This window comes from Talpa occidentalis, unplaced genomic scaffold (genome assembly GCF_014898055.3).
Source record: "Talpa occidentalis isolate TD23 unplaced genomic scaffold, MPIMG_talOcc4v2.1 talOcc4.13, whole genome shotgun sequence".
Classification (NCBI taxonomy): Eukaryota; Metazoa; Chordata; class Mammalia; order Eulipotyphla; family Talpidae; genus Talpa; species Talpa occidentalis.
The window spans coordinates 83,302,078-83,328,018 of record NW_023601322.1 but is presented as its reverse complement, the minus strand read 5'-3'; the positions used below and the strand labels follow the sequence as shown (position 1 = coordinate 83,328,018).

Here is a 25,941-nt window from a genome sequence, read left to right as displayed (position 1 = left end):
TCTTCCACCATAGGAACAGACATTAGAGCAATCTTTCCTTTACAGATGACATCAATAAAAGGAACAGTGGAAAGGATTAAATTGGAACCAAGATAAATCTGTTTCTACCAAATATATATGTACTTTTAGATTCACTAATTTCTGTTGATAAAAAACTGTGTCAATTTGATGCATGACTCTCCTTCAGGATTTTGTCTTTGACAATCTTGCTTTAAATATTCATTTACTTGAGGGTCTCCCCTGGGGGTGCAGCAGTTGAGCGCTGGGCTGCGAAGCTGTCTGCAGCCTCTGCAGCACCGGTTCGATCCCCGGTCACTGGTGAGGGTCCCACATGGCACGACAGACCTCTCCTGCTGTGCCCGCTGCTCCCCTCAGCAGTGTATTTCGTCAGTCTGCCTCCTCTGTTCCCCGCTCTTGCTCTGGTGAATTCTTTCACCCTCCCACGCTTCTGACTATACCCAGTGCTTGCATAAATAAACAAACAAACAAACATAAATAAATAATATACTTGGGAGCTCTGTGTTCGGTTTTCCTGAGTTTGGTGCATTCATATCTTCAGGATTCACAATGAAAATAAAATGTCAATTTGTGAGGTAAGATTTTATTCGCAGATGCTTCAAGCAATAATTTGAAAATAAGGTCTTTGATAGTTATTGAGATGAACTTAAAGTGAAAATCATTATCCCAAGACACTGATCTTTACCTTTCATAAATTTTCTGTAGTCTCTTTTTCTAATCAAATATTGGGTCAGTTTTTTAAAATGATTCACTTTTGTTCAGTTGACTTTTTTATAGGCATTTATTTGGTAAATGGCTAGCACAATAAGGCTTTATATTTTGAGATAAGATTTAGGAGTCTCTGGAGCCAACATTTTACGTGTAATTTTGAGTCCACAGATTATGGCACAGATATTGACATTAACGCAAAGAAGCTCTGGGTAGTGTTCAGTAATGTCAGGTGCTTCAGAAAGGAAAATCTTATAATTCCCTGTCTTTGCTATAAATTTAATAATTTATCAAAGTATTAGCGCTGCTTCAAAAGGTGATTTTATTTCATTTTTAGAAATGGAAAAACAATACAATAAGCGAAGTGATTGATGCTGGTACTTAGAGCTGAGTTCCATGTACTCTGCTCCTTAGGGCAAAGGGAAATCTGGCACAGCAAAGTTTCCATGGTGGCAGCAGCACTTGGGAGGATAACTGATAGTGTAAGAGGTGAACTCAAAGGAAGGAAAGACAAATATTAAAGGTGTGCAGACCAACGGATGTAAGCTGAGACTGGGGCCTCCCTGGTGGTGCAGTGGTTGATTGCTGGGCTGAAAAGCTGCCCACAGCCTCTGCAGCGCCAGTTCGATCCCCGGCCACCAGCGAGGGTCCCACATGGCGCACAGACCTCTTCTGCTGCTCCTGCTGCTCCCCTCAGCAGTGTACTTCATCAGTCTGCCTGTTCTGTTCCCTGCTCTGGCTCTGGTGAATTCTCTCATCCTCCCATACATCTGGCCTGTACCCAGTGCTTGTATAAATAAATAATCTTAAAAAAAAAAAAAGTTCAGACTGATAAATGGGTGAGAAGCAGCAAGAAATATTTTAAGATTAAAGGTGGTATCATATACAGACTGAGAATTGTAAGCCCTAGCTTTCAGAAAAGTTACTTAACAGCTGTTTTCTGAGTCTGTTTTCTTATCTGTAAAATAGGAGTAACAGGTTTGTTGTAATGATGTGTAAAGAGAATGATTTAGATCATCATTACTGTTGAGTTACAGGAGGCACCATGAAGAGGAGTGGTCCAGAATCATTCATTGCTGATGGATAGGCACAATGGGAGAATTAAAGTTTTGGACCAGTTGTCTGTGTTGTAAATATTTATATTGCATATTTTTAAAGATATTTCACAGTTCTTCAAAAACTATCATTAAATTAAAGGTTTTCCTGAAGACCTGAGGAGTCCTCTCTAATCCACAATTTCTGTTCACTTCAACCCAAATACCATTTCTCTTTTCCTTTGACTCGAGATTCACCAAATCATAGGAGTTTGAGATATTATTATGAAGTACAAGAAAAGCTTCCTTTTTATCTTTTATCTTAAGTTTTGTGTAAACACTGTTTTTGGACAGATGGGAAATTGATAGGAAAATCAACAAGTGAGCAAAGCAAATGTGAGACAATTATCTTAACATGAGATCACTTGTACTGTTTCTATGGAAATGAGAAGAAAATAATATGCAACGAAACAGCAGAATGTGAAGGAATAAATTTGTGGAGATTATGTTAATATAAAGTCATATTTTTAGGAAGCAGGATTTTAATTTTTTATTGCATTCCTGTGAATTTCCTTTTTGATTTAAATTTTAACTGTGTTGTTCTATTTCACTTCTATTCCTATGTTATTTGATAAAGAAAAATAGTATAAAAGTTAAAGGTTCTGTTTTCCTAATTTATATTGTTATATAAAACATGTTATATAAGCATGCCTTTTTTTTTATTACTGACAATGAAGGACTTTCCTTTTAAATAAAATATCTAATAGGAAAGGAGATATATTCTACATCACAAAAGGGTAGATTATGTGGTCAAGAGCAATAGTGGAGAATATCGATAACCTTTTTCCATACTTGTCATTGCAAAATGGGTGGATGATTTCATAATGTTGATACATATTTTATTTTTTATTAATTCATTTATATTTACATGTATATCTTACATTATTGTTCATTTTTGTACAGTCTATTTTTGTATGCTTTCTCCTTTCAAGTGTATTCCCATCACTGGTTCACCTGTGCGCCATTACCATAGTCTCTTGTGCTCTTCTCTCCCCTGTTTTGATCTCTCTTCCTCCTCCCTCCCTTGCATAATGTCTGTGATTTATAGTTGCCTGTTAATTTTGTTTCATTAGTATTATTATTATTATTTTCCTGTTCCCTTATTTGGTTCTGCTGTATTCCTCCTTTAAATGAAACCATCCTATATTTTTCTTTTTTCTTCTGACTAATTTCACTGAGCATGATCCCTTCTAGTTCCATCCAAGTTGCTGCTAATGGGATGAGTTTATCTTTTTTGATTCTAAATAGTATTTATACCATATATATATACACACCATATATATATGTACACACACACCACATATACCACATCTTCTTGGTATATATATACACCATATATACCACATCTGTATATGTACCATGTCTTCTTGATCCAGTCATCTATTTGGCATTTGGGTTGTTTCTATAGCTTATTGTAAATAGTGCTACAATAAACATAGGAGTGCAAATGGTTTTTTGAATTAATGCTTTTCTGTCCTTTGGGTAGATCCCTAGGAGTAGAATTGCTGGGTCATATGGTTACTCCATATTGAGTATTCTGAGGAACCTCCACACAGCATTCCATAATAGTTGGACCAGTTTGCATTCCCACCAGCAGCACAGGAGGGTTCCTTTTTCTCCATATCCTTATAATGTTGATACAAACTTTTAAATACATGTCCCCTGATTAAGTCATTGTAAAGAAAAACTTATGATAATTTCTATAACAATTTAAGATTATTGGTAAGAAGACTGCATTTATATCATATAGGTTTGTTCTCCTAATGTTTTCTTACTAATGTTAAATTATTTTCTATTATCTTGAAAAAAGAATTGAGATTTTGGGAAAAGAATGGCTCGAATCTTTTATTCATTTATTTATTTATACATACATACAAGAACTGGGGTATAGGCCAGATGCGTGGGAGGGTGAGAGAATTCACCAGAGCCAGAGCAGGGAACAGAACAGGCAGAGTGATGAAATACACTGCTGAGGGGAGCAGCAGGAGCCGGCGCGGGGGATCAAACCGGTGCTGCAGAGGCTGCAGGCAGCTTCACAGCCCAGCGCTCAACTGCTGTGCCACCAGGGGAGGCCCAAAAATGGCTTGAATCTTAACAGCTAAGAATGATGATGTCAAATGACTTTACAACTTTGTAAAGTGTCTGCTGAGGTTTATCGTCTCTCATCCCATATGTAGTCATTTATGTTTTACTTCTTTATTTGGTTTTATTAATTTTCCATTAGAAATGTGAAAAAATAGTTGGAATGATTTTCATTGTATATCATCTTTGAGAGTACCTTTTAAAGTAAGTAGATTAGCTTTTAATGGAAACGGACTCTAAAACTCCACTTAGGATAAAGCATAACTGCAAACTTCATTAGGATAATCATTTAAGAGGCTGCAACATACATGGTTTACTAGAGCATTTGACTTTTTGTGAGGCATGCCTCCTCAAACAGCAGATTGGTCTTTGCTAGTAAATTGATCATGGAGGCAGGATAAACAATTGATCAACTATATATTCAAAGTGATATATTTTATCTTTAGATGTTATTCTTTGGAAAGTTCTGGAGTAGGCAGAGGAGAAACTTTAAATAGTAGTTCAGTAGAATTACACTTTAGTGCAGACAAAGACAAACTGTAAGACTAATCCTTAAACCTTAGATCTTAGATACTCAGGAGGGGCCGACAGGGGAGAGTTGAGAATGATGTCAGAGGTTGATGGGGTGGGAGGAAAGAAACAGGGGAAGGTGGTGGAGGACTGTGGGCTCTTTGGAGGTGGGAAAACAATGGTGACTGAACCTGATGGGAGGAGTCCTATATTGTGGAAAAAATAAACAAGGATGCTCAAAATACATAAATTAAATATAAATAAATAAATTGGGAAAAATTATCCTTTAGAATAAAGCGTTGGGCCTCCCCTGGTGGCGCAGCGGTTGAGTGCTGGGCTGCAAAGCTGCCCGTAGCCTCTGCAGCGCCGATTAGATCCCAGGCTACTGGTGAGGGTCCCACATGGCGCAACAGACCTCTCCTGCCACGACCGCTGCTCCCCTCAGCAGTGTACTTCGTCAGTCTGCCTGTTCTCTTTCCCGCTCTGGCTCTGGTGAATTCTCTCACCCTCCCGAACTTCTGACTGTACCCAGTGCTTGTATGTATGTATGTATAAATAAATAAAATACATACATACATACATACATACATACATAAATACATAAATAAATAAATACATAAATAAATACTTGTAAGAGGCACTTTTGATGTTCACCCTAGATCATTTCAATTGTTTTCTTACCACTGAAAATAAGTTAAAATACTTTGCACATCAGCAACTGGATTTTTTCTGTTACTTTTTGTCTATGGGTTTTTTCCCATCCCATGGAGGTTTTCATAGAAATGACCCAAAAGAACAGAATCATGGAATAATACTCCAAAATTGAATTACTCATCAGTCAGATGGCAACAGGGAAGATTTCACTGGTAGTATGTGGAATGGGGGTAAAGCCCACTGAGTGTGATGGCAATCTTATTGCCAAGAACCCCATGAGTTGTAGATTTATTTTTTTAAAGATTTATTTATTTCTGCATACAAGAACTAGGGTACAGGCCAGAGGTGTGGGGGGTGAGAGAATTCACCAAAGACAGAGTGGGGAACAGAACAGACGAATCTACTGAAATACATTGCTAAGGGGATCAGCAGGTGAGCCAGGAGAGGTCTGCTGTACCATGTGGGTTGCTCCCTGGTGGGGGATCGAACTCATGCTGTAGAGACTGTGGACAGCTTCACAGGTTGAGTCTTAACCCCCTGTGCTACCAGGGAGGCCCATGAGTGGTAGATTTTAAGGTCTTTTAAGTGAAAGAGTAAATGAAAGTTTATAAAATAGCTTTGAGAGATGTAGGTACAATGGTAAACTATAAGAACTGTACTCTTGTCTACTTTTTGTCAACTGCCCCAAAAGTCCTAAAGGTATTACAGTATGCATCTCCAGGAAAGGGTGAGCAACCTGCAGCCCCGTAAATGGGCACCATTTTCCCTGACCTCACTGACATGCAACTGCCTTAGTCTACAGTGCCCAGCATGCCTTGTTGACTGGGGGCAGCTGGGAAGGAGCAAGGTTGATATATATCGGAGGTGGGATGAAGGAGGACAGAGACACTTGGAGGAGAGACATGGTTGAGAGACACATGGGGAGGCTGTGTCTGGTCTTAGACTTAGTCATGCACCTTAGAATGTACACCTCATAACAATGTGGGCTCCCTGGATACCCCTCGGTTGCATTATTATAAAGATAGATCATCACAAAATCAGACTAACCCACACTACACAGAACATATTCTAAAAGTCACAGTGTATCAATAGCAATTAATGATACCCTTACCTCCTGAAGCTGGAAAGATTACGTTTAAAATTTGACCCAGGATTTCATGACAAGAGTAGTATAATACATAGGAGGATGTGATCAATGTTCATGATCATAGGACCTAGGGACAGGGTCGCTCTTAGATATTGCAGAAAGTGTAGATTTTGTTTGGAAGCTCAGAATCATTGTGATGCTTCTTGATATTTCAAGTCAGTGAAATTAGTAAATGTGCAATTGCGACAATCCAAGATAAGTAGGGGTTTCTATTTTTCAGCAGTTAGACCCAGGCCATCCATGGGGGCCTCCCTGGTAGTGCAGGGTTTTAAATCTCAGCACTATCAAGCTATCGCCAGCCTCTGTGGCCTGAGCGATCCCTGGCCAGGGAGCTAACGACAATGGCCCAGCAGACCTCTCCTGTCTCACCCACTGCTCCCCTCAGCAGTGTACTTCAGTCAGTCTCTGGTAAATCATCTCACCCCTTCCCCGCACCTCTGGCCTGCACCCCAGTTCTTGTATGCATAAGTAAGTAAAATAAATCTTAAAAAAATATAAATAAACCCAGGCCATCCTACTGGGGAAGCAGCCTAGATCGGTAGAGGTAATACCAAAGGGCAGAGAAACTTAAAATAGATGAGAGAAGAGAGTTGATAAATACCAATCACTTGGAATATCTCGGTACCAGAGAACTAGCTGGTTATTAACACTAGATTTTTAGTTTTGCTGGTGAATGGCTTGAAATAGCAACAACCAAATACACACAAATATGGAGAATGAGTGAACTTGGACTGTCGCAATCACCAGCAGTTGCATATTCCGTAGTCTCTCACTTTACCTCTCAAGTCACTTGAAACTATGGTGGGCAGTTTCCCTACATAATGCATTCCAGGTCAATTACCTGCAGCTTTCTGCTTCTCTTAGTGCTTTTCCCAGTGTTGCAGGATCTTTTTTTCATCAGTGTTGTTTCGTCCTCAAGAAGAGCAGCCCTGAAGTGCCTGATATTCCAGTTAGAGAAATTCTCAACCACTTCAACCAATTAGGATCATTATTCTCTGTCCCTCTGAGGGGCAATTGTGAGAAAATTCGGTCCCCTGTTCCCATAGAGATAACCCACTCTTTATCAAACCTTCTGTTGCCTTTTCTGTCTCCTTCTCTTTTCCCATATTCTCATTTTTGCTTCTTTTTTACCATCTCTCCAAAAAATTCCTTTCACCCAAGACCGTGTCTCAGTGTCTGCCTTCAGGGAATTCAAACTAAGATAATGATAATCTCCATGATTACACTTATTTTTAAGTTTTGGAAGGCAAACCAGGCTCTGGAAGCAGAATTATATTTGAGAAGCTAAAGCTAAATTCTCAACTATGTTAATACTGCCTCCAAGATACAAAGACTAACGAAGTTAAGCACACCAGGCTTAATCATGTTTTCTTGACAGTTGTTTGAGTTTATTGACAAGTTGTGTAATGTATCCAAGAGTTTTGTTGCATGTACATCACAATTTTTGGCTCCCAAAGAAAATGCAAATATATGTTCTTTGAGAAGTTCAGTGTCATTGAAAGAGGTAAGGTAAAAAACCTGATTTTACATATCTTTAAAGAATTTTTTGCGCTGCTTAAAACATTACTCTCATTTTCTTATCTGAAGCTCTTGGCACCCTCCATATGGATTTGGCCTCTCCCTGCATTCTTGGCTCAGCTCTCTCCAGAGGGTGTGTTCAGCAGCACAAAATTACTAACCTGTCTGGGGCTCTTGGGTGCTGTTCTGGGTTATATCTCTGCTGAAATTGTACTTTTAATCTCCCTTTCCATAACCCTGTCCAGTTTCTCTAGTTAGTAGAACTTTTACCTATCTCCATCCACGTATTCCCAGGCTGCTCTGAAAGTATCACCAATGCTGAGTCACTCAAGAGATCTTAATCTAAATTCTGACCTTGTTTTATAGTGTATGAAGGTAGATAATGGAGTGGGAAGTCAATGCATCCATTTGGCCATCTCTTTCTTTTTCTTTTCTAGTTTTTAGGTGGTGTTGGTTTATAGTGCTATATGTGATTCAGGGCTATGGGCTTGTACCTCCTCACATGTACGTTGCCACAGCACACCCACCACCAGAACACCCATATAGCTTCACCAGAGACCAGCAGGCTCCTCCCCCTTTACTCCCTCCCCCACTCTCCCCTTCTAGTAGCTCCAGTTCTGCAGTGATATTTCTAGGCTTTGTTTGGCTTTCTCCCTCTGGCTTATTTCATTTAGCATAACCCCCTCCAATTCCATCCATGTGGTCTCAAATGGCAAAAATTCATCTTTTCTCATATATTGGTGGTATTCCACCGTGTCTTTGCAGCATACCTTCTTAATCAACTCATCCGTGGTCTATCATTTAAATTGTTTCCATCACTTTGCTATTGTAAATACGGCTGCAGTGAACATAAGAGTGCATTTATCTCTTTGAATTATTATTTTTGCATTCTTTGGATAAAAGTGAAAGAGTAGAATTGCTGGACCATGTGGTAGATCTGTTTTTAATTTTTTAGAAACCTCTGCATTTGTTTTCTACAGGGGCTGGACCAATCTGGAACAGGGTGGTCCCCAGGAAAAGGGGAGGTTCCAAGTTCCCTGCTCCACCCAAGGAAGGGTGGAAGGTGCAGGAAAAAAGAGAAGAAGCTGGAGAGGAGACTGTAGAAGGAAGGAGAAAGATGGGAGCGAGAAGGAGACCTGGAGGCACAAGGAGCAGAGAGATGTGAAGAAATTGTACTTGCCTTTTGGTCCTGGGCTGGTTGGAACAGATGAGTGAGAGATCCACTGTGAGGTTGACAATGTTAGCTTTTATCCTGATTTTGATTTTGCCCTTTCCTTCCAAACTTTTCCATTTCTGACCCTTTTCTGTGGATCCCAGCAGAAAGTGCTTTAGACGAGGCAGGCTTCCAGGCCTTAGTCGGGGCCTCAGTGGCCCTGCTTTCGATCAACCCTGTTAGACTGGCCATTAGCCCATGAGGCTAACTTAGGGTGCTTGATTTAGGAACTTTATCCTTTATCTTCTCTTTTCTGCACACTAATTGTATTAAAGTTTTTTTCCAATAAAAGAACACACTAGAGTGTGTTTTGTCTTGAGGTGGCAATGGCAGAACCGATTTAGAGCAGGCAGGTTAGGGAGTTCTGGGGTGCTGCTCACCCTGCCTTGTAACAGATCTACATCCCCTACAATAGTGCAGGAGCTTTCCCTTTCCTCTGACTTTGGGGAAAATTTGTTATTTCTGTTCTGTTTGTTTTGACATGGGTCACGGTCAAAGGACTGACTGGTATCTCATTGTGGTTTTGCTTTGCATTTCCCTGATAAGTGATGCTGGTGAATAGGGACATGAGAAAATGCCCATCTCTTTCTTGAGACAGAGGGGTATTATCGAAGACCTTTCTCTCGACTGTACCCATTATCCTCATCTTTGGAATTTTTTTTTTTAAATTTGTTTTAAAGATTTATTTATTTATTTATACAAGCACTGGGTACAGTCAGAAGCGCGGGAGGGTGAGATAATTCACTAGAGCCAGAGCAGGGAGCAGAGCAGGCAGACTGACAAAGACACTGCTGAGGGGAGCAGCGGGCGAGGCAGGAGAGGTCTGTGTGCCATGTGGGACCCTAGCTGGTGGCCAGGGATCAAACCGGCGCTGCAGAGGCTGCGGGCAGCTTCGCAGCCCAGCACTCAACCGCTGCACCACCAGGGAGGCCCCATCTTTGGAATTTTAACCAAAATTCAAAACAGAGCAGTCTCATTCTGTGTCCTGTCAAAGGAACATGATTATGGCGTGTATTCCTGAGTGTATTTCCTCTCCGTTGGAGTCATATCCAACTTTATTATTTCCTGCATTTTCAGGTGGCAGTTTAATGAGTCAGTTTCTTTTGTCATTTGTCCTCTTCCTCCTATTCTGTCTTTCTCTGTGTGTGTCTCTCTCTGTCTCTGTCACTCCCCTTCCTCCCTTCCTGTCTTTATCCATTCTCCCCCTCCTCTTCCTTCCCCTTTCCTTCCTCCTTCCTTCCCCCTTCCTTCTGTTGTAGAGCAACCCCGATACAAAACGGGGTGCCTGACTGTGGGTCCTCACCCGCGCGCTTAAAAGGACTTATCAATGCTCTACTGCAGGCACACGTGAAAGGTTAATAAAAGGTTTATTTACAAAGGGAAGGGGAAATGAGGAAATGTACAGCTCTGGGAGAAAAGTGGGAGACAAAGTTTTAAATGAGTCCTACCCGATCTGCCGATTAGGAATCCCAAAATGGCGCTCTGAGAGCTGGCCGCCAGCCAGGAGCCATGAAGCCAGGAGGCGAGCGATCGCGAGCCAGAGAGAGCCCAAGGCCCACGTGTTTGGTTTTTTATATCCAACCTGGCTGCCCAACTCCACCCTCAGGTCCCAGCCACCCTCCCTTGGTGGTGATGGGATTTGTCTTTCCCAGAGTCTTGATGGCTTTAGTCTGGAGTGGGGGTGGAGTCCACAAAGCCTGTATGGGATTAACTCAGGACATCACTTCCCCCTAACAATTCCCCCCTTTCACTTTTTGCCACCATTTCCATGGTGATGAAGATCAAACATATGGATGCTGGGATACAGTCTCAGATGAAAGTTTTCCAGGGTTCCAGTCTGAAAGAAAACAAATCCCTCCAGGTATTGTCCATTGTGGAAAGCAAAAGTCCTCCATTCCTGGAAAAACAGTTCATCAGTCCCAGCCGAAAGAAAACATCTGGAGGATTTTTTTTTCTTTTGGCTTGGATAATGGACTATTTTTAAGTAATGAAACTGTCATACTGGACATTCATGGACAATGCTGCTGACTAATTGTTGCTTCTCTTACACACATTGTAACCCTTAAAAAAACAGTCTCCTAAGACTACACCCTGAGATTGTGCCACCATAGATATGGTGGAATAAAATTAAAAGGGGGGATTGCAACAGGGTGGTCCCCAGGAAAGGGGGAGGTTCCCTGCCCCACCCAAGGGAGGGTGGAGCTGAACAGGAAGAGGAGAAGCTGCAGAAGAGACTGAGGAAGGAAGCAGGAAGGAGCCAGGAGACCTGGTGGAGGCGCATGGAGCCTAGAGACACGTGAAGAAACTGCGCTTGTCTTTTGGTCGTAGACTGGGTGACACAGATGTGGGTGAGACCCATGGGGAGGTGACCATGGCAGCTTTTATCTTGATGTTGATTTTGCTCTTTTCCTTCCGGGCTTGTCTGGTTATTTCTGACCCTTTGCTGTGGGTCCCCACTGGAAGATGCTTTAGACTTGTGGCAGGCTTTGGGGCTTTGCTCTGGGCCAATCCCATTTGGATGGACTTTTACCCACGAGGGGACGGGTAACTTTGGGTGCTTCATTTAGAAACTAGACTCTTTGCCTTACCTGTATTGTTTCCTAGTTTTATTAAAGTTCCTTCCCATTAAAGTCTCATATGTTTTGTGCTGATGCGGCGGATGGCAGAACCCATTTAGAATAGGCAGGTTTGCAGGGTTTGGGCTGACCCTCTCCCTGTCCTATAACACTTCCTTTTATTGCTTATGAGCCTTACTGTTAGCATTCTGCCATGTGAAGCAAAGTAATATCCTAAGCTTTCTACACAGTTCCTGGTTCCTATGTATTAAATCCCACTGTGCACTTGACTCCCGGTGTCCTGTTTCTGTCATGTTACCTGTCATATGCCTACATGATTAGTCAGACTAATAAAAAATGGCAACCGATTTTGTTTTTAGAGTATCTAATGTATCAAGGAGAGATAAATGTTAAAATTTTATAACCATGGGGCCTCCCCGGTGGCACAGTGGTTGAGCGCTGGGCTGCGAAGCTGCCCGCAGCCTCTGCAGCACCGGTTCGATCCCCGGCCCCCAGAGAGGGTCCCATATGGCACAACAGACCTCTCCTGCCGCGTCTGCTGCTCCCCTCAGCAGTATACTTCGTCAGTCTGCCTGTTCTGTTCCCCACTCTGGCTCTGGTGAATTATCTCACCCTCCCACGCTTCTGACTGTACCCAGTGCTTGTAAAAATAAATAAATAAATCTTAAAAAAAATCTATCATTATAAAAAAAAATTATAACCATGAAAGTAAATGCACTTTTAATGCCTTTTTTAGAGAGGAAAATGGAGTTAGCACTTTGTTTCAATCTACTAAATATAAAAATAACCTTTTTCACTTTTTTTATTACCATAATGTCCCCCATTACAGATCTCTTTCTACCTCGTCCTCTCCATCTCTCTCAATTAATATATTTTACATTGACTATATATTCATAAAATGATAATAGGAAAATGATACATGTCTTAATAAATGTGTTTTATTAAAAATATGTTGGGGAATGTCAAACATGATTTTATGGAGATTCCCATAAATACAGTTTCTATCATTTAGTCCTCTTATCTGTCCCTGTTGGATTTTGAAAAATGCTTTCTTGGACCTGGGAGCACATTCTTTTCTACCACAATCTGAGACCATTCAGAAGGCACCTGTCTAAGGTAAAAGGTCACTCTGCGTGAAGTCACATGTGGCTCTGGTAATGACATGGGGGCCGTTTGGGAAAATGAAGTCAAACTGTCTTGAAAGTAGAACATTTTGGGTGTAGCATTAAATCCACTGCCCTTGAAGAACAAACATTCTGAATTTAATCCTTGTGTCTCTTATCACCCCTTTTGTTTTTCACTAGTCCTGTTGTATAGCAGCTTCACAAGGAGTAAAATGAAGGAAATTTGGGGAGTTATCAAAGATAGCCACAAAAGGAAGATCTTGGCAGGTGTGATCTGAGTGATAGTGGACGTGCAGATTTCTTCTTGTATTTTATTGGGTTTCATGCTCCAGGTAGACCCCATTCACTTTGTGTCTCTCTGTGTCCTGTGTAGGGTCTGACATTCTGTTGTTCTGTTGTTCTGAGGACCTGGTGTTGTTTAGTATAGTTTTCCTCTGCTATTAGTATCCTCTAGTTGTGACAACACAGGGAAGACAGAGTCATTATTTTGTCTCCTCATCTTTTTACGCAATTAATTTTCATATTCCAAAGTCAGGTGCCTGCAAGATTACAAGGAAGATAATAACAGAAAGAAAAGACCTTGAGTTAGAGGATTCTATGGTCAAAGGATGAATGGTGGGTTTTCGTTCTGCTTTGCATATCTAAAAACCTTTTCTGCATAGAATTTGCTTTACTTTTTCTCACTAGGAGAAAAGAATGCTATTTGATATATTTTGTAAAGTTACTGAGACCTGCCCAGCACTGCTTAATTAAGATGGCTTTGTGGAAACTCAACCAGGATACGTGACCTTTATCTAATAAGAACCTCCATGGATTGGGCCCAGACATCTGTATGTTCATCAGTCCTTCTGATTATTTCTGATATACACATGCAGAAGTGGCAAACTAGATAAAACTACAAGGTGAGTAAGGAGCTGGGCATGATGAAACATGATAAAGGGAAAATAATTCTGTATATCTAAATCTTGACAATAATATCCATTGCTTCATAAAATTCTCCGATCAAGGATAGCTTATAAAGGTGAAACCATTATCAGAGGTTACTGATAATTTGAAGAAAATATAGGATTAGAAAATTATGTATATTCTAAAGCTAAGTAAGCTCTATGTGTGTTATACACACGAATAAGCAAATATTATCTTTTACATTGAAGAGTCGTAGACACCTGAATAAATTAAACTTATACATCTGAAAAGATGTTCCTCAGAGGATATAATGAATTAAATAGAATTGTTAAGAAGAAAACTATGTGATACATACATATGTGTGTGTGTGTGTGCGCGCGCGCGCGCATGCACTTTTATACTACTTCCTTTAAAGTTCAGAAGAAAATAACTTATATGTATTAAAAGCACTTTTTTCCTGTATTACCAACTGAGGAATTTCAGGTTTCATTGTGCATGTGTCTGTGTCCTTGGCTCTGTCAAGTTGAAGGTGTAAGAACATTGAAGCAGTTAAATGTTTCCATGGGCAGGAAACTTTTATTATCATGATAGCTGTAGAACTGGGCACAGGGAATAACTTCCCTCCTAAAATCTGTCTCTAATATGGTGATTTTCCTGAAATGTCATTATTATGTATTTGGAAGTTAATAAAAATGTTAGGGGTACTCACAGAAGAAATAACTCAAACACTTTTCATGTTTGCAGGATTGTTCAGTGATTGGTTCCCCTATTAAAATTGTCTTTCATTTTTCTTTTGTGCAGAGTGAATATGCTGAGTTGCTTTTGCTTGGAAGCATTTATCTTTGTTCTGAAATACATTGATATCCCTCACGTAATTCCACCATTAACTGCTGAATAAATTAACTTGAAAATGTGTTTAAATGTAGACATTTTATCTATGCATACAAAACATTGCAATGTAATTTTTTTTGCCTTATATACACCATAGCTGTGTAAATTTACCTAATAATTATAAATTAATCTTTTAGAATGAGAGTTTTCCTCATTGGGTAGTAGCACTGGGAAGTACACTTCTTACCATTATTCTCTTTTCTTCCTTTTTTGCCTTTATTTTATTTTTCTCTCTCCTCCTCCACAACCTTTATGTGTTACAGTTGATCAGTTGATCAGTCCAATAGAGTACATGCTGGTCATGTGTCATGACCATGTTCCTTATGACCTTGGGAGGTAGCTAATCGTAGAGAAAATGAAGAGGAGGACAAAAAAAAATCTGTTAAACCAGCTGTCTGGAATCGAAGCTTCCTGGGAAACTAAATTTTCATTTGTCAAATGGGGATAGTCCAGGGTAAACTGAGTCTTTTGATCACCCTCTTTGGGGGGAAAAAAATACTTACCTTAAAAGTATTTGCTGAAATCTGAGGGGAGAAATCAAATACTGTACAAAAACAAACAAGAGTGTAACAAAATTAATTAACTAATTAATAATGCATTTGCTGAACAACAAAACTTTCTGTTTACTGAATATTTAAGTGAATATGTTTACCTGATGTAGCACAATGCAACCACAATATTAAAGAAAAATCAATGTCTATATAAGATAAATTGAACAGATTCATTAGAATCAACACTGTGCTTAAGGAGATAAATCTCTTTTGTAAATATTACTAATAATTAGAGGCAAAAACTGTTGAGGATGAACATTAAAAAAATTCATGTATCTTTACATCCAGTTTTTGGTTACAAATATGTGCATGGCAAAGAGATTGCAGAGAACGAATAACTTACAGTGGGTATTTAACCTGGGATGAGTTAAATAGACAGGGAGGTGGTTAAATAGGCAGGGAGTACTTTATTCAACACTGTTACAAGGGAGAGACTGACTTCAGTGTCGCTCCAGCAAAAGACAGGAGGATTTTTAGGAGCTGAGATGAACTCATGGAAACACAGTGGAGGAGGTCAGGAAGGAGCTTCATCAGTGGAGTTGGCCATCTTTGCCAGCTAATGGCACTTCTCTAAGTTTGGCTCCGATCCTTCTGCAGATCCTGGGTGATGGGAACATTGATTAAGTCAGCATGGATTGCCCAAACAAAATAGTGGGCTGCTTCCACAACAAAATTATCTTTTCTTTCATAGTTCTGCAGGGTGATAAGTCCAAGATCGCAGTGTTAGCCGGTTATTTCCAATGGGAGCTGTTACCCGGACTTGCACTCTACAGCCTCATTGCATGTCCTCATAGAAGAGGGAGAGAGAGAAAGAAAGTGAGAGAGTGAGAAGTTGGTGTTTCTTCCTCTTCTATACGGAAGCCAGGTCTCTGGTTCCCTGGATCAAAGGTTCAACCTCATGACCTGATTTAACCCTAATCACCTCTTTAAAGTCCTTACCTCCAATATAGTTACAGGGGAGAGGGTTAGGACTTCATGTATAAGTTTGAGGGGACGGACACAATTCATTCTATAAGGGCGCAATCTTCCTTGACTATATTTCAAGGAGATGACTCCTCAGTCCTTGAGGAAAACATTTCTATATTATAAATCTGGCCTGGATCTGGGAGAACATTTATATCACAACACAGTAGAGAAAAAATTCACAATGGCAAATTATTTTATTGAGGTAACATTGGCTTATAATTTAGAGGTAAAGGGTCACACCCATCATAAATGTTCTAAGTAAAAAGAGGTCAGCAACCATCATGAGACAGAAACTTGCTAGAAGCTTAGTGAAGGTGAAGGGAACATTAGCAACAAGCTATGAGTCACCCATGCTTCATCTGTGCTCTAAGAAAGCCACTGCCACAGTCTTGTCTTATTATTCATGGTGAAGCTGACATAGAATGAGCCGTAACCCTGAGGACCTGCAAGTACTGCATTATGCAGTAAGTGGGGATATTTCAATTAATACCTCCACATTCTTCTGTCACTTCTTAACTAAAGAAAAAAGAAATGAGGTCTGTGTTTAATGAAAAACTCTTTGTGCCCCTTGGTATCTCACTGTCCTTACACCAATTATTATCTTTTTTTTTTTTTTTTTACATGGTCTGGAAACATCAGAGTAACCATTCCTGTCTTAGGAGAGCAGAAGTCAATCCTTTCTCTCTGAATACACTGAGCAAAACCAGGTATGTGTGTCTGTGTGTTAAAAAAAAAAAAATTCCAAGTGTGTAACAAGAGAGAGGTAAGTGGAAAGGATGTGGAAAACAAAGAAGGAATGCCATCTTTGGGGTATGTATAATCAATACCAGCAGTAGGTGCCAGAGTTCGCAAATTATCAAAAATTTTAACTCTCTTCAAATTTAGAATTGGGCTTTTGAACACTTTTTGTCATTGGATGACTTTTAGTTAGCTGAGTAAATAGGTGTGGAACTAGGCGGAGGTGAGAGGTAAATCTGTCTTTGGATGCAAAATTGAAAGGGATACCAAAAATGTACAATGAATTCCAAACAGGACTGATAATACTGATCACTCATTTGACTGAAATTCTCACTTTCTAAGATGCTGTTACTGATACTGTCATGATTAAAATTGTTGATGCTTTGTTTCCCATGGATTTTTGCATCAGATTTGGTTTTTGGAAAGTCATATTAACTATTAATTATCTTGATTACAAGGGGTTTTTTTTGGCATACCCTTAAATTTTGCAGCCCAGTCCAGTGTCTTACTTGTGTCACCTAGTCATGACCTGATTTAACCTTTGTTAAGTTCATAATCATGTTTGTGCAATTGAAATGCACAGAATCCTAAATTTAAAAGAAAATAATATATGAATTAGGAGAAATGTAGTATTTCTATTACCTTAAAAGGTACCCACCACAAACTATAACAGTTTATATAACTCTTTTGAATCACATGGGTCACAATTAAAGTAGCTTGAATTAATGTGTTACAATGGAGTTGACATACTTTTTATAAAGGACCAGATAGTAAATATGTTCAATTTCTTAAACTTTATGATCTCAATGACAATAATTGAACCCTCTCACTGGTAGCAGGAATGCTTAGGTAATACTAAACAAATGGACATATTCCAATAAAACATCATTTATAAAAGCAGGCAATGGCTTGAATTTGGTCTATAGACCACAGTTTGCCTACCTTTATATTTAATGCATCTACATGCTTTACTGAGAACTCTAAACGGGGTTGCCTGCAATGGACTGTAAAAGATTCACATCATGTATTGAGCTGAGTGGCCAAGCCTTTATCTAGACACAGAGAACCTCCATGACGAATGACTGAGTACCAGTTCACATGTCTATACTTAATCTACTAGCTTAGCATTCTGTATGAGAGAAGAATATTTAATGGCACTTGTTATTACTAGGTATCTAGTATCTGATAGTTACGCTATCTCAGTCTTGCCAGCATTGCGCCCTGTTAATATACTCTTTAAAAGTCTTGAAAATTAAACACTTTATTGAAGACCATGAACTTTAAGGACATTTCTCCATGAGTACAGTTTGTTTTATTGGCAGTAATGAATGTTTCTTAATGGGTCAGTGACACAGCTAAAACCACAAAATTGAGGTGGCCTCATGTGGAAAGTTGGTTAACAGAATGTTTGCTTTCCATTTGTAGTGGGACATCTTCCCAATTTAAAGAGAATTTACTGCAGCTGTAGAGCAGAGGTTAAGTGGTGCTGAAATGACAGTATTTTAAAAAATGGGGTGCATGTTTGGAAAAGCTGTTCTGAAAGAGATAGCCCTTAGCTCTATGCATTTAACAGTATCCTTGCTGGTTATGCCAATTAATGACCACTTGGATTTATAAATGAGGAGTAGGAAAACAATTTACAGTGATTAAAAGGTCAAAGCAAGCTGTGTTTTATTTAGTAATTCTGTCATGTGGAGAAAGGATTAATAAAGCAGAGTGGAATACTAGAATGCCCATAGTTTGCTTCTCTATGGATTAATGCCACGGCATGTATTGGAATGAAAATTACTGGAGATATGAGATACTATCATAACCATGCCTTTGGTAGGCTCACAGAGAGCCCCAGAGTTACATCTTGGGTAAGGACAGGACAAAGATTTTCCCAGAAGAAAGTTTGAGGAAAAGTGGTTTTATGTATCACATGAGTTAAGTCAGACAGATTAGCCATTATTTCAAAAAACTTTCAAGGCATGGTATACCTCACTGATTATTTGCTTAACCTTTTAATTAGAGAGAAAGGAGCTGGTGCCCAGAGAAGATAAGAGCTTGCGGGGAAGACTGCATGCATGGTATTGATGGATTTGTCATCAGTTCTCTGGTCCATTTTATGCCTGGGCTTTGCTCCTCCAAATTGAACCCTCATCCCCATGAAGGCACCAGGACAGAGACTCACATGGTTGGAACCATGTAGCATGTAAAAGGCACAGTCCCATTGCTAGGATTCAGGTCCTTCTAGCTGGGGTTTGCAATGTTTCTTTCATAGATGGTGCGACAGAATTAGAAAGTTTGCATTGCAGTTAGTTTTAATTTATTTAAGTCATTGGTTTAAATAGACTAACATCTCTTGGATCAAAACTTCAAGTCAGTCATTTTGTCAAAACTTTCTTAATTCACAGTTCAGAGAGAGTGTAATATTTGACCATATTAATGCAAATATAGTGAATCAAAGTAAATGGTTCCATTTTTCAATATGCTGGTGATTCTTCTGGTTTTTCCTCATGTGAATCATGAGGTTTGTATCCAAACCTCTCTTCCTGACCAGGGTGAGGGTGACCCCCCTCAGATTCACAAGTAAAGGACATTTGAACTTGTAGTCCCCTGAAAATAGGCACCTCCTAGAATTTTGTTACCTAAGAGTCCATCTCACTCACCTTAGTCTCAGTCCTTTCTGTTTCCATTGGTTTCTCCCTGACAGTATATAGAGAGAATGACTGACAGTTTATGTATCTAAGGCATTTAGCTCCAGAGCAGAGAAATTTTGCTGTAATACCATATAGTATCAATTAAATTTTAGTCAGGATATTTTGGAGTTAATATATTCATAATGTTTGAGGTCCACTAGATGTGACTTTAATAGTAGTTCAGATCAAATTCTCCTGGTTATGTCGCATAGATTATCACATAACTGTAACTTCTTCAGAATTACCTCATCATAGGAGAAATCTTCTGATCTTACCCATTAATCACAGAGCGTTAGTCAGACACTCTATTTATATTCCATATTTCCCATTTTTATTCAAATATCTCTTCAAATTAATATTCTTATTTCCTCCTCTGAGTTTTATTCTCCTTCCTATTTATATAACATCTATATTGGAGAGGATAGAAGAAAAGAAAAAAAAAGTTTTAACCTTCTACTCAGCCTTTTGCTAAATATTGTTCATCTATTAATCTAATAGAGCTAATCATTATATTTTTAAGATGCCACGATTTATATATTTCCCTATGAAAATAATTCTTAAGAGGCAGAGAGTTCATGACTCACAATAATACCATAAAAGTTTTATTTTTCCCTCTACAAAAATTTCACTAACAGAGGTATATTTTTTATAGTTATATATGTATGGATATAAAACCTAAATACCCCTGAGCAAATCTGGCCTTGATTTCATCTAGCTTCAGTTCAAAAATAATATGACTGTCTCTTTTTGCCATCAGGATTTAAACATAGGTTTCTTACTTAATTCCTATGTTTACTTCCCATTGTTAGAATAAATAAAAATGCAAACCAGTCACACACAGCATCTGTTTTGTAGCCATGGTTGTTCATTTTGGCTGGAAGTGATTCATCAGGTTTGAATCACAGTGAAAGCAGTCTGCATGAAGCAAATCTTGTTCCTCTTTATCAAATAGATCATGTTATAATCAATTTACCTTTTAAAAATTCACCCTGCAAGAAAAATGGTTGCATGTTTTCTTATTTGTGTGTCAAAACAACACAATAATGATCATAAAGATACTGCCTTCCCATGGAAACCCAGAAAGACCAAGGATGTAGAGTCAGTAAGTGGTAAAACAGCGTCAAACCCAACTCTGTTGGCTCCCAAAGATATATTTCAAATTCAACTACCTTATTCATGAGGCTTTTCCTATTCATTTATGATTTTTCAGTACTCCTGAATTTTTTAAAAAATATTGAGAAATATACATCACATGACATTTATCGTCTCAATTATTGTTAAATGTCAGTCCCATGGGATTAGATACATTAACATTGTTCACAATCATCACCACTATCCATCCATGGACTCTTCATCTTGCAAAACAGAAACTCTGCCCATTAAAAGATACATTGCCCTCCATTCCCAATCCCTAGCAAATACTATTCTACTCTTTATCTATTTGGCTGTCCAGGTACCTCATCTAAGTGGACTTTGCAGGTCTGTCTACTTGTAATTGTTGTATGTCTCTGAGTTTAAAGTCTAGTAGATTCATCCATGTTGTCACATGTGTCAGAATTTCCTTCCTTTTAATGACTAAATAGTCCACTGTGTGTGTACACTAGCAGACATTTAGAGCAAGAATGCCAGTGCCTAAAGAAAATTAAATAGACAGGTACATCCAGGACCCCAGAAAACACTTGCCCAAACTGATAAAGCTTGAAGGGGAGAAAGGCAGCTTCCCACCCCAACCTATAGGCAGGTCGACAAAGTTTGAGGGGAGCAAGAAGCCCTCAGAGGTGGGCAATTCCTTGAAATTGACCAGTTTCTGGACAGCTGGGTAATTCCCCTAAATGGAACAAGCAATACCTCAAATCCCCCAAATGGTCTCCCCCTCCAAAGGAAAGGTGGCTGTTTGACACCATGACAACTCGGGGCAAATGTTCTTTATTCCCCTCACTTGCTGCCAGGATTGATAAACTACACCTGGGGAGCATCTGCACAGTGCACCCCAGGAAGGGATGGAGTGAACAATTCCTGAACCTTATTTAAGACTGAAGCCCCCACATTTCCCCCTTAGTTGTTCTTACCCAAGACTCTCTGAGTGTCCATTTATTCTTTCTCAAAATAAACTTTGCTTTTAATTCCATTAAAGACCTACTGTGAATTCCTCTCACACTGTACTCAAGAACCAAGGGTCCCTGAAATGCAAGAACCCAGCAACATATTCCACATTTTGCTTCTCCATTTCCCAGGGACAGCCACTTGGGACCCTTCCATCTTTGCCCTGTACTTTTTTTTTTTTTAAAGATGTATTTATTCATGCATACAAGAGCTGAGCAGAGATGCAGAGGGATGACAGGATTCACCAGAGACAGAGTGGGGAGCAGAACAGGCAGACCGACCGAAACACACTGCTGAGGGGAGCAGCAGGCAAGACAGGAGAGGCCTGAACTCTGGCAATTGGGGATCAAACTCATGCTGCAGAGGCTGCGGACAGCTTCACAGTGCAGTGCTTAACCCTTTGTGCCACCAGGGAGGCCCTGCCCTCTACTTTTATGTCTGTCATGGAGTTAAAGTTGTTTTTTTATTAGAACTTTGGTAGGTTCTTTGCTGCACATATTTTAGATACAGTATTACAAATTTAATAACAGACTCTTAATCCCAGCAAATAAAGAAAGAAGTACTGAATTGATCACAGGGTGCCCCTGGGATTATTTTGTGTGTTCCAGATAACTCCTGGAGGATTTTGGGGAAGTCAGTTGCGATATCTCAGAGAAAACGAATATTCGCCATGGATCTCACTGCTCTGTGTGAAGGAAAGTAGTTCATGCCTCCACTTCACCACAGAAAAACAATGCTGATGCCTCCCCGGAGCAGTGCTTCAGAGAGTCTTGGAGCTTTCATTCCTAGAACATATTGTAAATTCTTACCGTTTTTTGTTGCCTGGTAAGCCAGTGAAGTGAACACATCATTATATAGGCAGCATTAAGGGGAACTCAGGTGGGGGCGGGGAGAGATGCAAAAACCATTTTAAATCAAAACAAACACAGCAGAGAATTTCTTTTGCAAATAATATTTATTGAGATAACATTGGTTCACCACACTGTATATGACTTAGGGGTATAAGTTCACACATTTAAAAATGTACTGCCACACCACAGCTACCACCAAAGCACAAATATTGTACACCATAGTCCATTGGGCCTGTTCCCCCTTCTGCAGTAGATATATTGTTTTTAATTCACTTTCTACTGCTGTAATGAGACAGTCTCTTTGGAATAAATTTTTGAAGGCAGGTTTTTCTTAAATCATTTGTTGATTACCAAAATGGTGTGTATAACCTGTAGCTTAAATGTATTTTTTTAGCTTAGGGAATTTGAATCTTGGCTTTCTACTGTGATCTCAATTAAAAATGCCAGAAGTCCAAATTGTTTAAATATACAAAGTGAGTACAATACACAGAAAAAAGAAATTTTAGCAAATGCTTTAAATCTGCATAAAAATGTTATGTTTTAAAGGTTTTGACATCTTAAAAGAGAATTCTGTTTTTAATGAAGAAGATAATTCTGGACTGTAAATAGTAATGTTAGACTATCTTGCTTATTAATTCATATTATTATTCTGAAAGGTGTTTTGGTTATATTGAATACTGTTTTCATGCATTTAGTATTCAGAATTAATTTCATCACTATTAAGATGTTATTTGATTCCAAGAACCACTGGGAAGTTGTCATAGATCAGAGACAGAAGTGACATGTCCACTCTATCAGGTATGCTGTCTTGAGGTATATCCTAGAACAGAAGAACATTACTAGTGATTAAATTGTTGAAATCTTCATAGTCCTCAGTTCATAGTATTGTACTATTTAAACTTCTGTGACATATGCACAGCGACTATGCAAGATGCTAACACATGAGGAAATTGGGTGTAGGGTTTACAGAAATGTTCCTTAATATCTTTACATTTTTCTATAAATCTGAAATTATTTCAAAATAGATGTTTTTTTTTAATTTTTTTAAAAGATTTATTTATTTATTTATACAAGCACTGGGTATAGTCAGAAGTGCGGGAGGGTGAGAGAATTCACCAGAGTCGGAATGGGGAACAGAACGGGCAGACCGACGAAATACACTGCTAAGGGGAGCAATGGGTGTGGCAGGAGAGATCTGCAAGCTATGTGGGACCCTTGCCGGTGGCCTGGGATGGAACTGGCGCTTCACAGGCTGCGGGCTGATTCCCAGCCCAGTGCTCAACTGCTGTGCCACTAGGGGAGGCCCTCAAAATAGATGTTTTTAAGTTATAAATAATTGTTTTACTTAAACATGTATTTTAGTATGGAATTATCAAAACTCAGAGGTCAAATAATTATAATTTTCTGTTTTTTACTGGAAATACTCAACACAGAATCATGACTTTATTATTTATTCTTTTTGGTTTTGTCTACATGTAAAATACCTTGATCTACACATCTCAAAATTTGCGAAGTACGAGAACATTGTTTGATTTACATATGCATTTTTTTATTTTATGTGCATTTTAAATAGTGTGTTAACTACTGCTTCATTTCTTAATTAATATCAGGGTAACAGATTTTTTTTTTTAATCAACATTGCATTTTTATAAAGAATTCAAATTCAAACCTCCTTTTCTTATACCATTATAAGTAATTCAGTTCGCCAGCCTATTCCAGTGGAACCAGTCAGATTCGTTGAAATAGTTCATGACCTTGAGTGAAAGATGTTGGCAATTATTGTTTACTGTTGTAAAGCTAAAATGGTCACTCCATGGGTTAAATGTAGTTTCCCCTTTGTTTTCTAGGCACAGATGAGATAATGAACTTGCATCTACATTTTTTTTTTTTTTAAGATTTATCTATCCATGCATACAAGAGCTGCGGTACAGGCTAGAGATGCGGGGGGTGAGAGGATTCACCAGAGACAGTGAGGAACGGAATAGGCAGGCTAACCGGAGCACATGCTGGGGGGAGCAGCAGGTGAGTCAGGAGAGGTCTACTGTGCCATGTGGGTTGCTCCCCTGCCAGCACGGGATCGAACTCTTGCTGCAGAGGCTGCTGATTGCTTCATAGTGCGGTGCTTAAACCCTTGTGCCACCAGGGAGGCCCAAGCATCTACAATTCGTAATGTGTGTGTATTGTGTACTTGAAGGCACATTCCCTATTCTCAGTATAACCTGGCAAGGATCTGTCATCCTCACAGAAAACACAAGTCAGCAAATAGAAAATCAGAATTCTAAAGTTCTCTCGACCTTTCTCTTGTCCCAAATGGCTGTATTTTCTCTTTCAAAAATTCAAACTCAAGCCACTAAAGTTATTACTGCGCTAATATTAGGAACAGAATTGGAATTTTTCTCGGTTTTGGCTTTTACCTTAGGGAATCAACTTTGACCACCAAGTTAATTTGTGACATTCAGTAAAGGTGATTTTACCACACAGTTTGGTGGTTCATATTAAATTTCCACCCAAGATCTGCCTTCTTTTTACAAGGAAACGTTGTTCTGTAAGACTGTGTGTGCAGATAAATGTTTAAAACATATGTCTACTACCCTAGGATAAAATACAGCCGAGGAGATTGGGACCACACATCATCGGTACAGAAGCTGAAGATGTTGCTCTTTCATCCACATGGCATCATGCCTTTGTGTGTTTCTTGTTTCTCTTTCCTTTCCCCCTCTAGTTTTTGTCTTTTCACATAGCTGAGCAAACTTTCATACTGGTTAAAAATTGTTAACTCTAAATTAAAGTTTATTCTAAATTCACAGGATTATATTTACTTAAAAAATACTTTATTCAGAACTGACAAGTTATACTTCAGCCTTTCAATATACCCATTAATATGCAATGTGACTGGATGTCTGTCCAGTAGATTCTCAGCATTACAGGCAAGCTGGTTATGAGCAACATGATGATACAGGATTTGTATTAGTCTTCCCCGAGGATCAAGAATTCTCGTTGATAAGACAAAACCATATTCTGCATTTTGTATTAATTTCCTAACATTAACGTGAGTGATTTATCAATGGACCTGAATCCAGTAAAACATAGTTTTAAAATGTGGGATCAATAACAGAGCTGCTTTTAGAAAAAAATAGAATAGTGATAATGTCTTCAGGGAAAACTTCACTTAGTCATTTGGACTGGAGCTTAACTTTGAAGAATTGGAAGAACATGTTTAAAAAGTGAGGAAGGAAATATTTCAGTAAATCTTATCAGCCAGAGGATTGCCCTCTGCGAACTAGAGTCACGTTAACCTGTTAGGCTCTCTGTTAAATATCTCACATTATGAGCCTTTATTTTCCTTTTTCCATGTGTTTTTGTTGAGCCCCTGGCAGTTTCATTCCCTGAGATTTCACATCTGCTTGTCATATAAATTTCAGCTCCGGTCTAGTGAGGATTAAAGTCTCCCTGAGATCCTGACTGAGCAGCCTTTCTCCCACTTGACTTGACATAGCGCTATATCACAGCAGTGCTGCTCCTTCCCACTCTGAGGTGTTGTAAATCCACTGCATGCCACAAGGTCAGCTGAGTATTAGATGCAGGGTCCTGTCAGAGGTGCTGACAGCTC

The 25,941-nt window shown here is 39.2% G+C and overlaps 1 protein-coding gene across 7 annotated transcripts in view; it reads left to right on the top strand.

The window, feature by feature from the left end:
* Window positions 1–25,941, top strand: part of LOC119243557 (protein FAM170A-like) — a 192,109-nt gene that overhangs the window by 139,606 nt on the left and 26,562 nt on the right. For 3 of the 7 annotated variants that reach the window (XM_054694502.1, XM_054694500.1, XM_054694501.1), the window contains 3 exons: window positions 16,598–16,665; window positions 22,089–22,305; window positions 24,227–24,353. In XM_054694502.1, the coding sequence (XP_054550477.1) occupies window positions 24,335–24,353 (19 nt within the window). In that variant the 5' untranslated portion in view covers window positions 16,598–16,665; window positions 22,089–22,305; window positions 24,227–24,334. Of the gene's footprint in view, window positions 1–13,362; window positions 13,547–15,842; window positions 15,858–16,597; window positions 16,666–22,088; window positions 22,306–24,226; window positions 24,354–25,941 lie in introns of those variants that run through there. The other 4 variants (XM_054694503.1, XM_054694504.1, XM_054694505.1 and 1 more) reach the window with 4 other exon arrangements.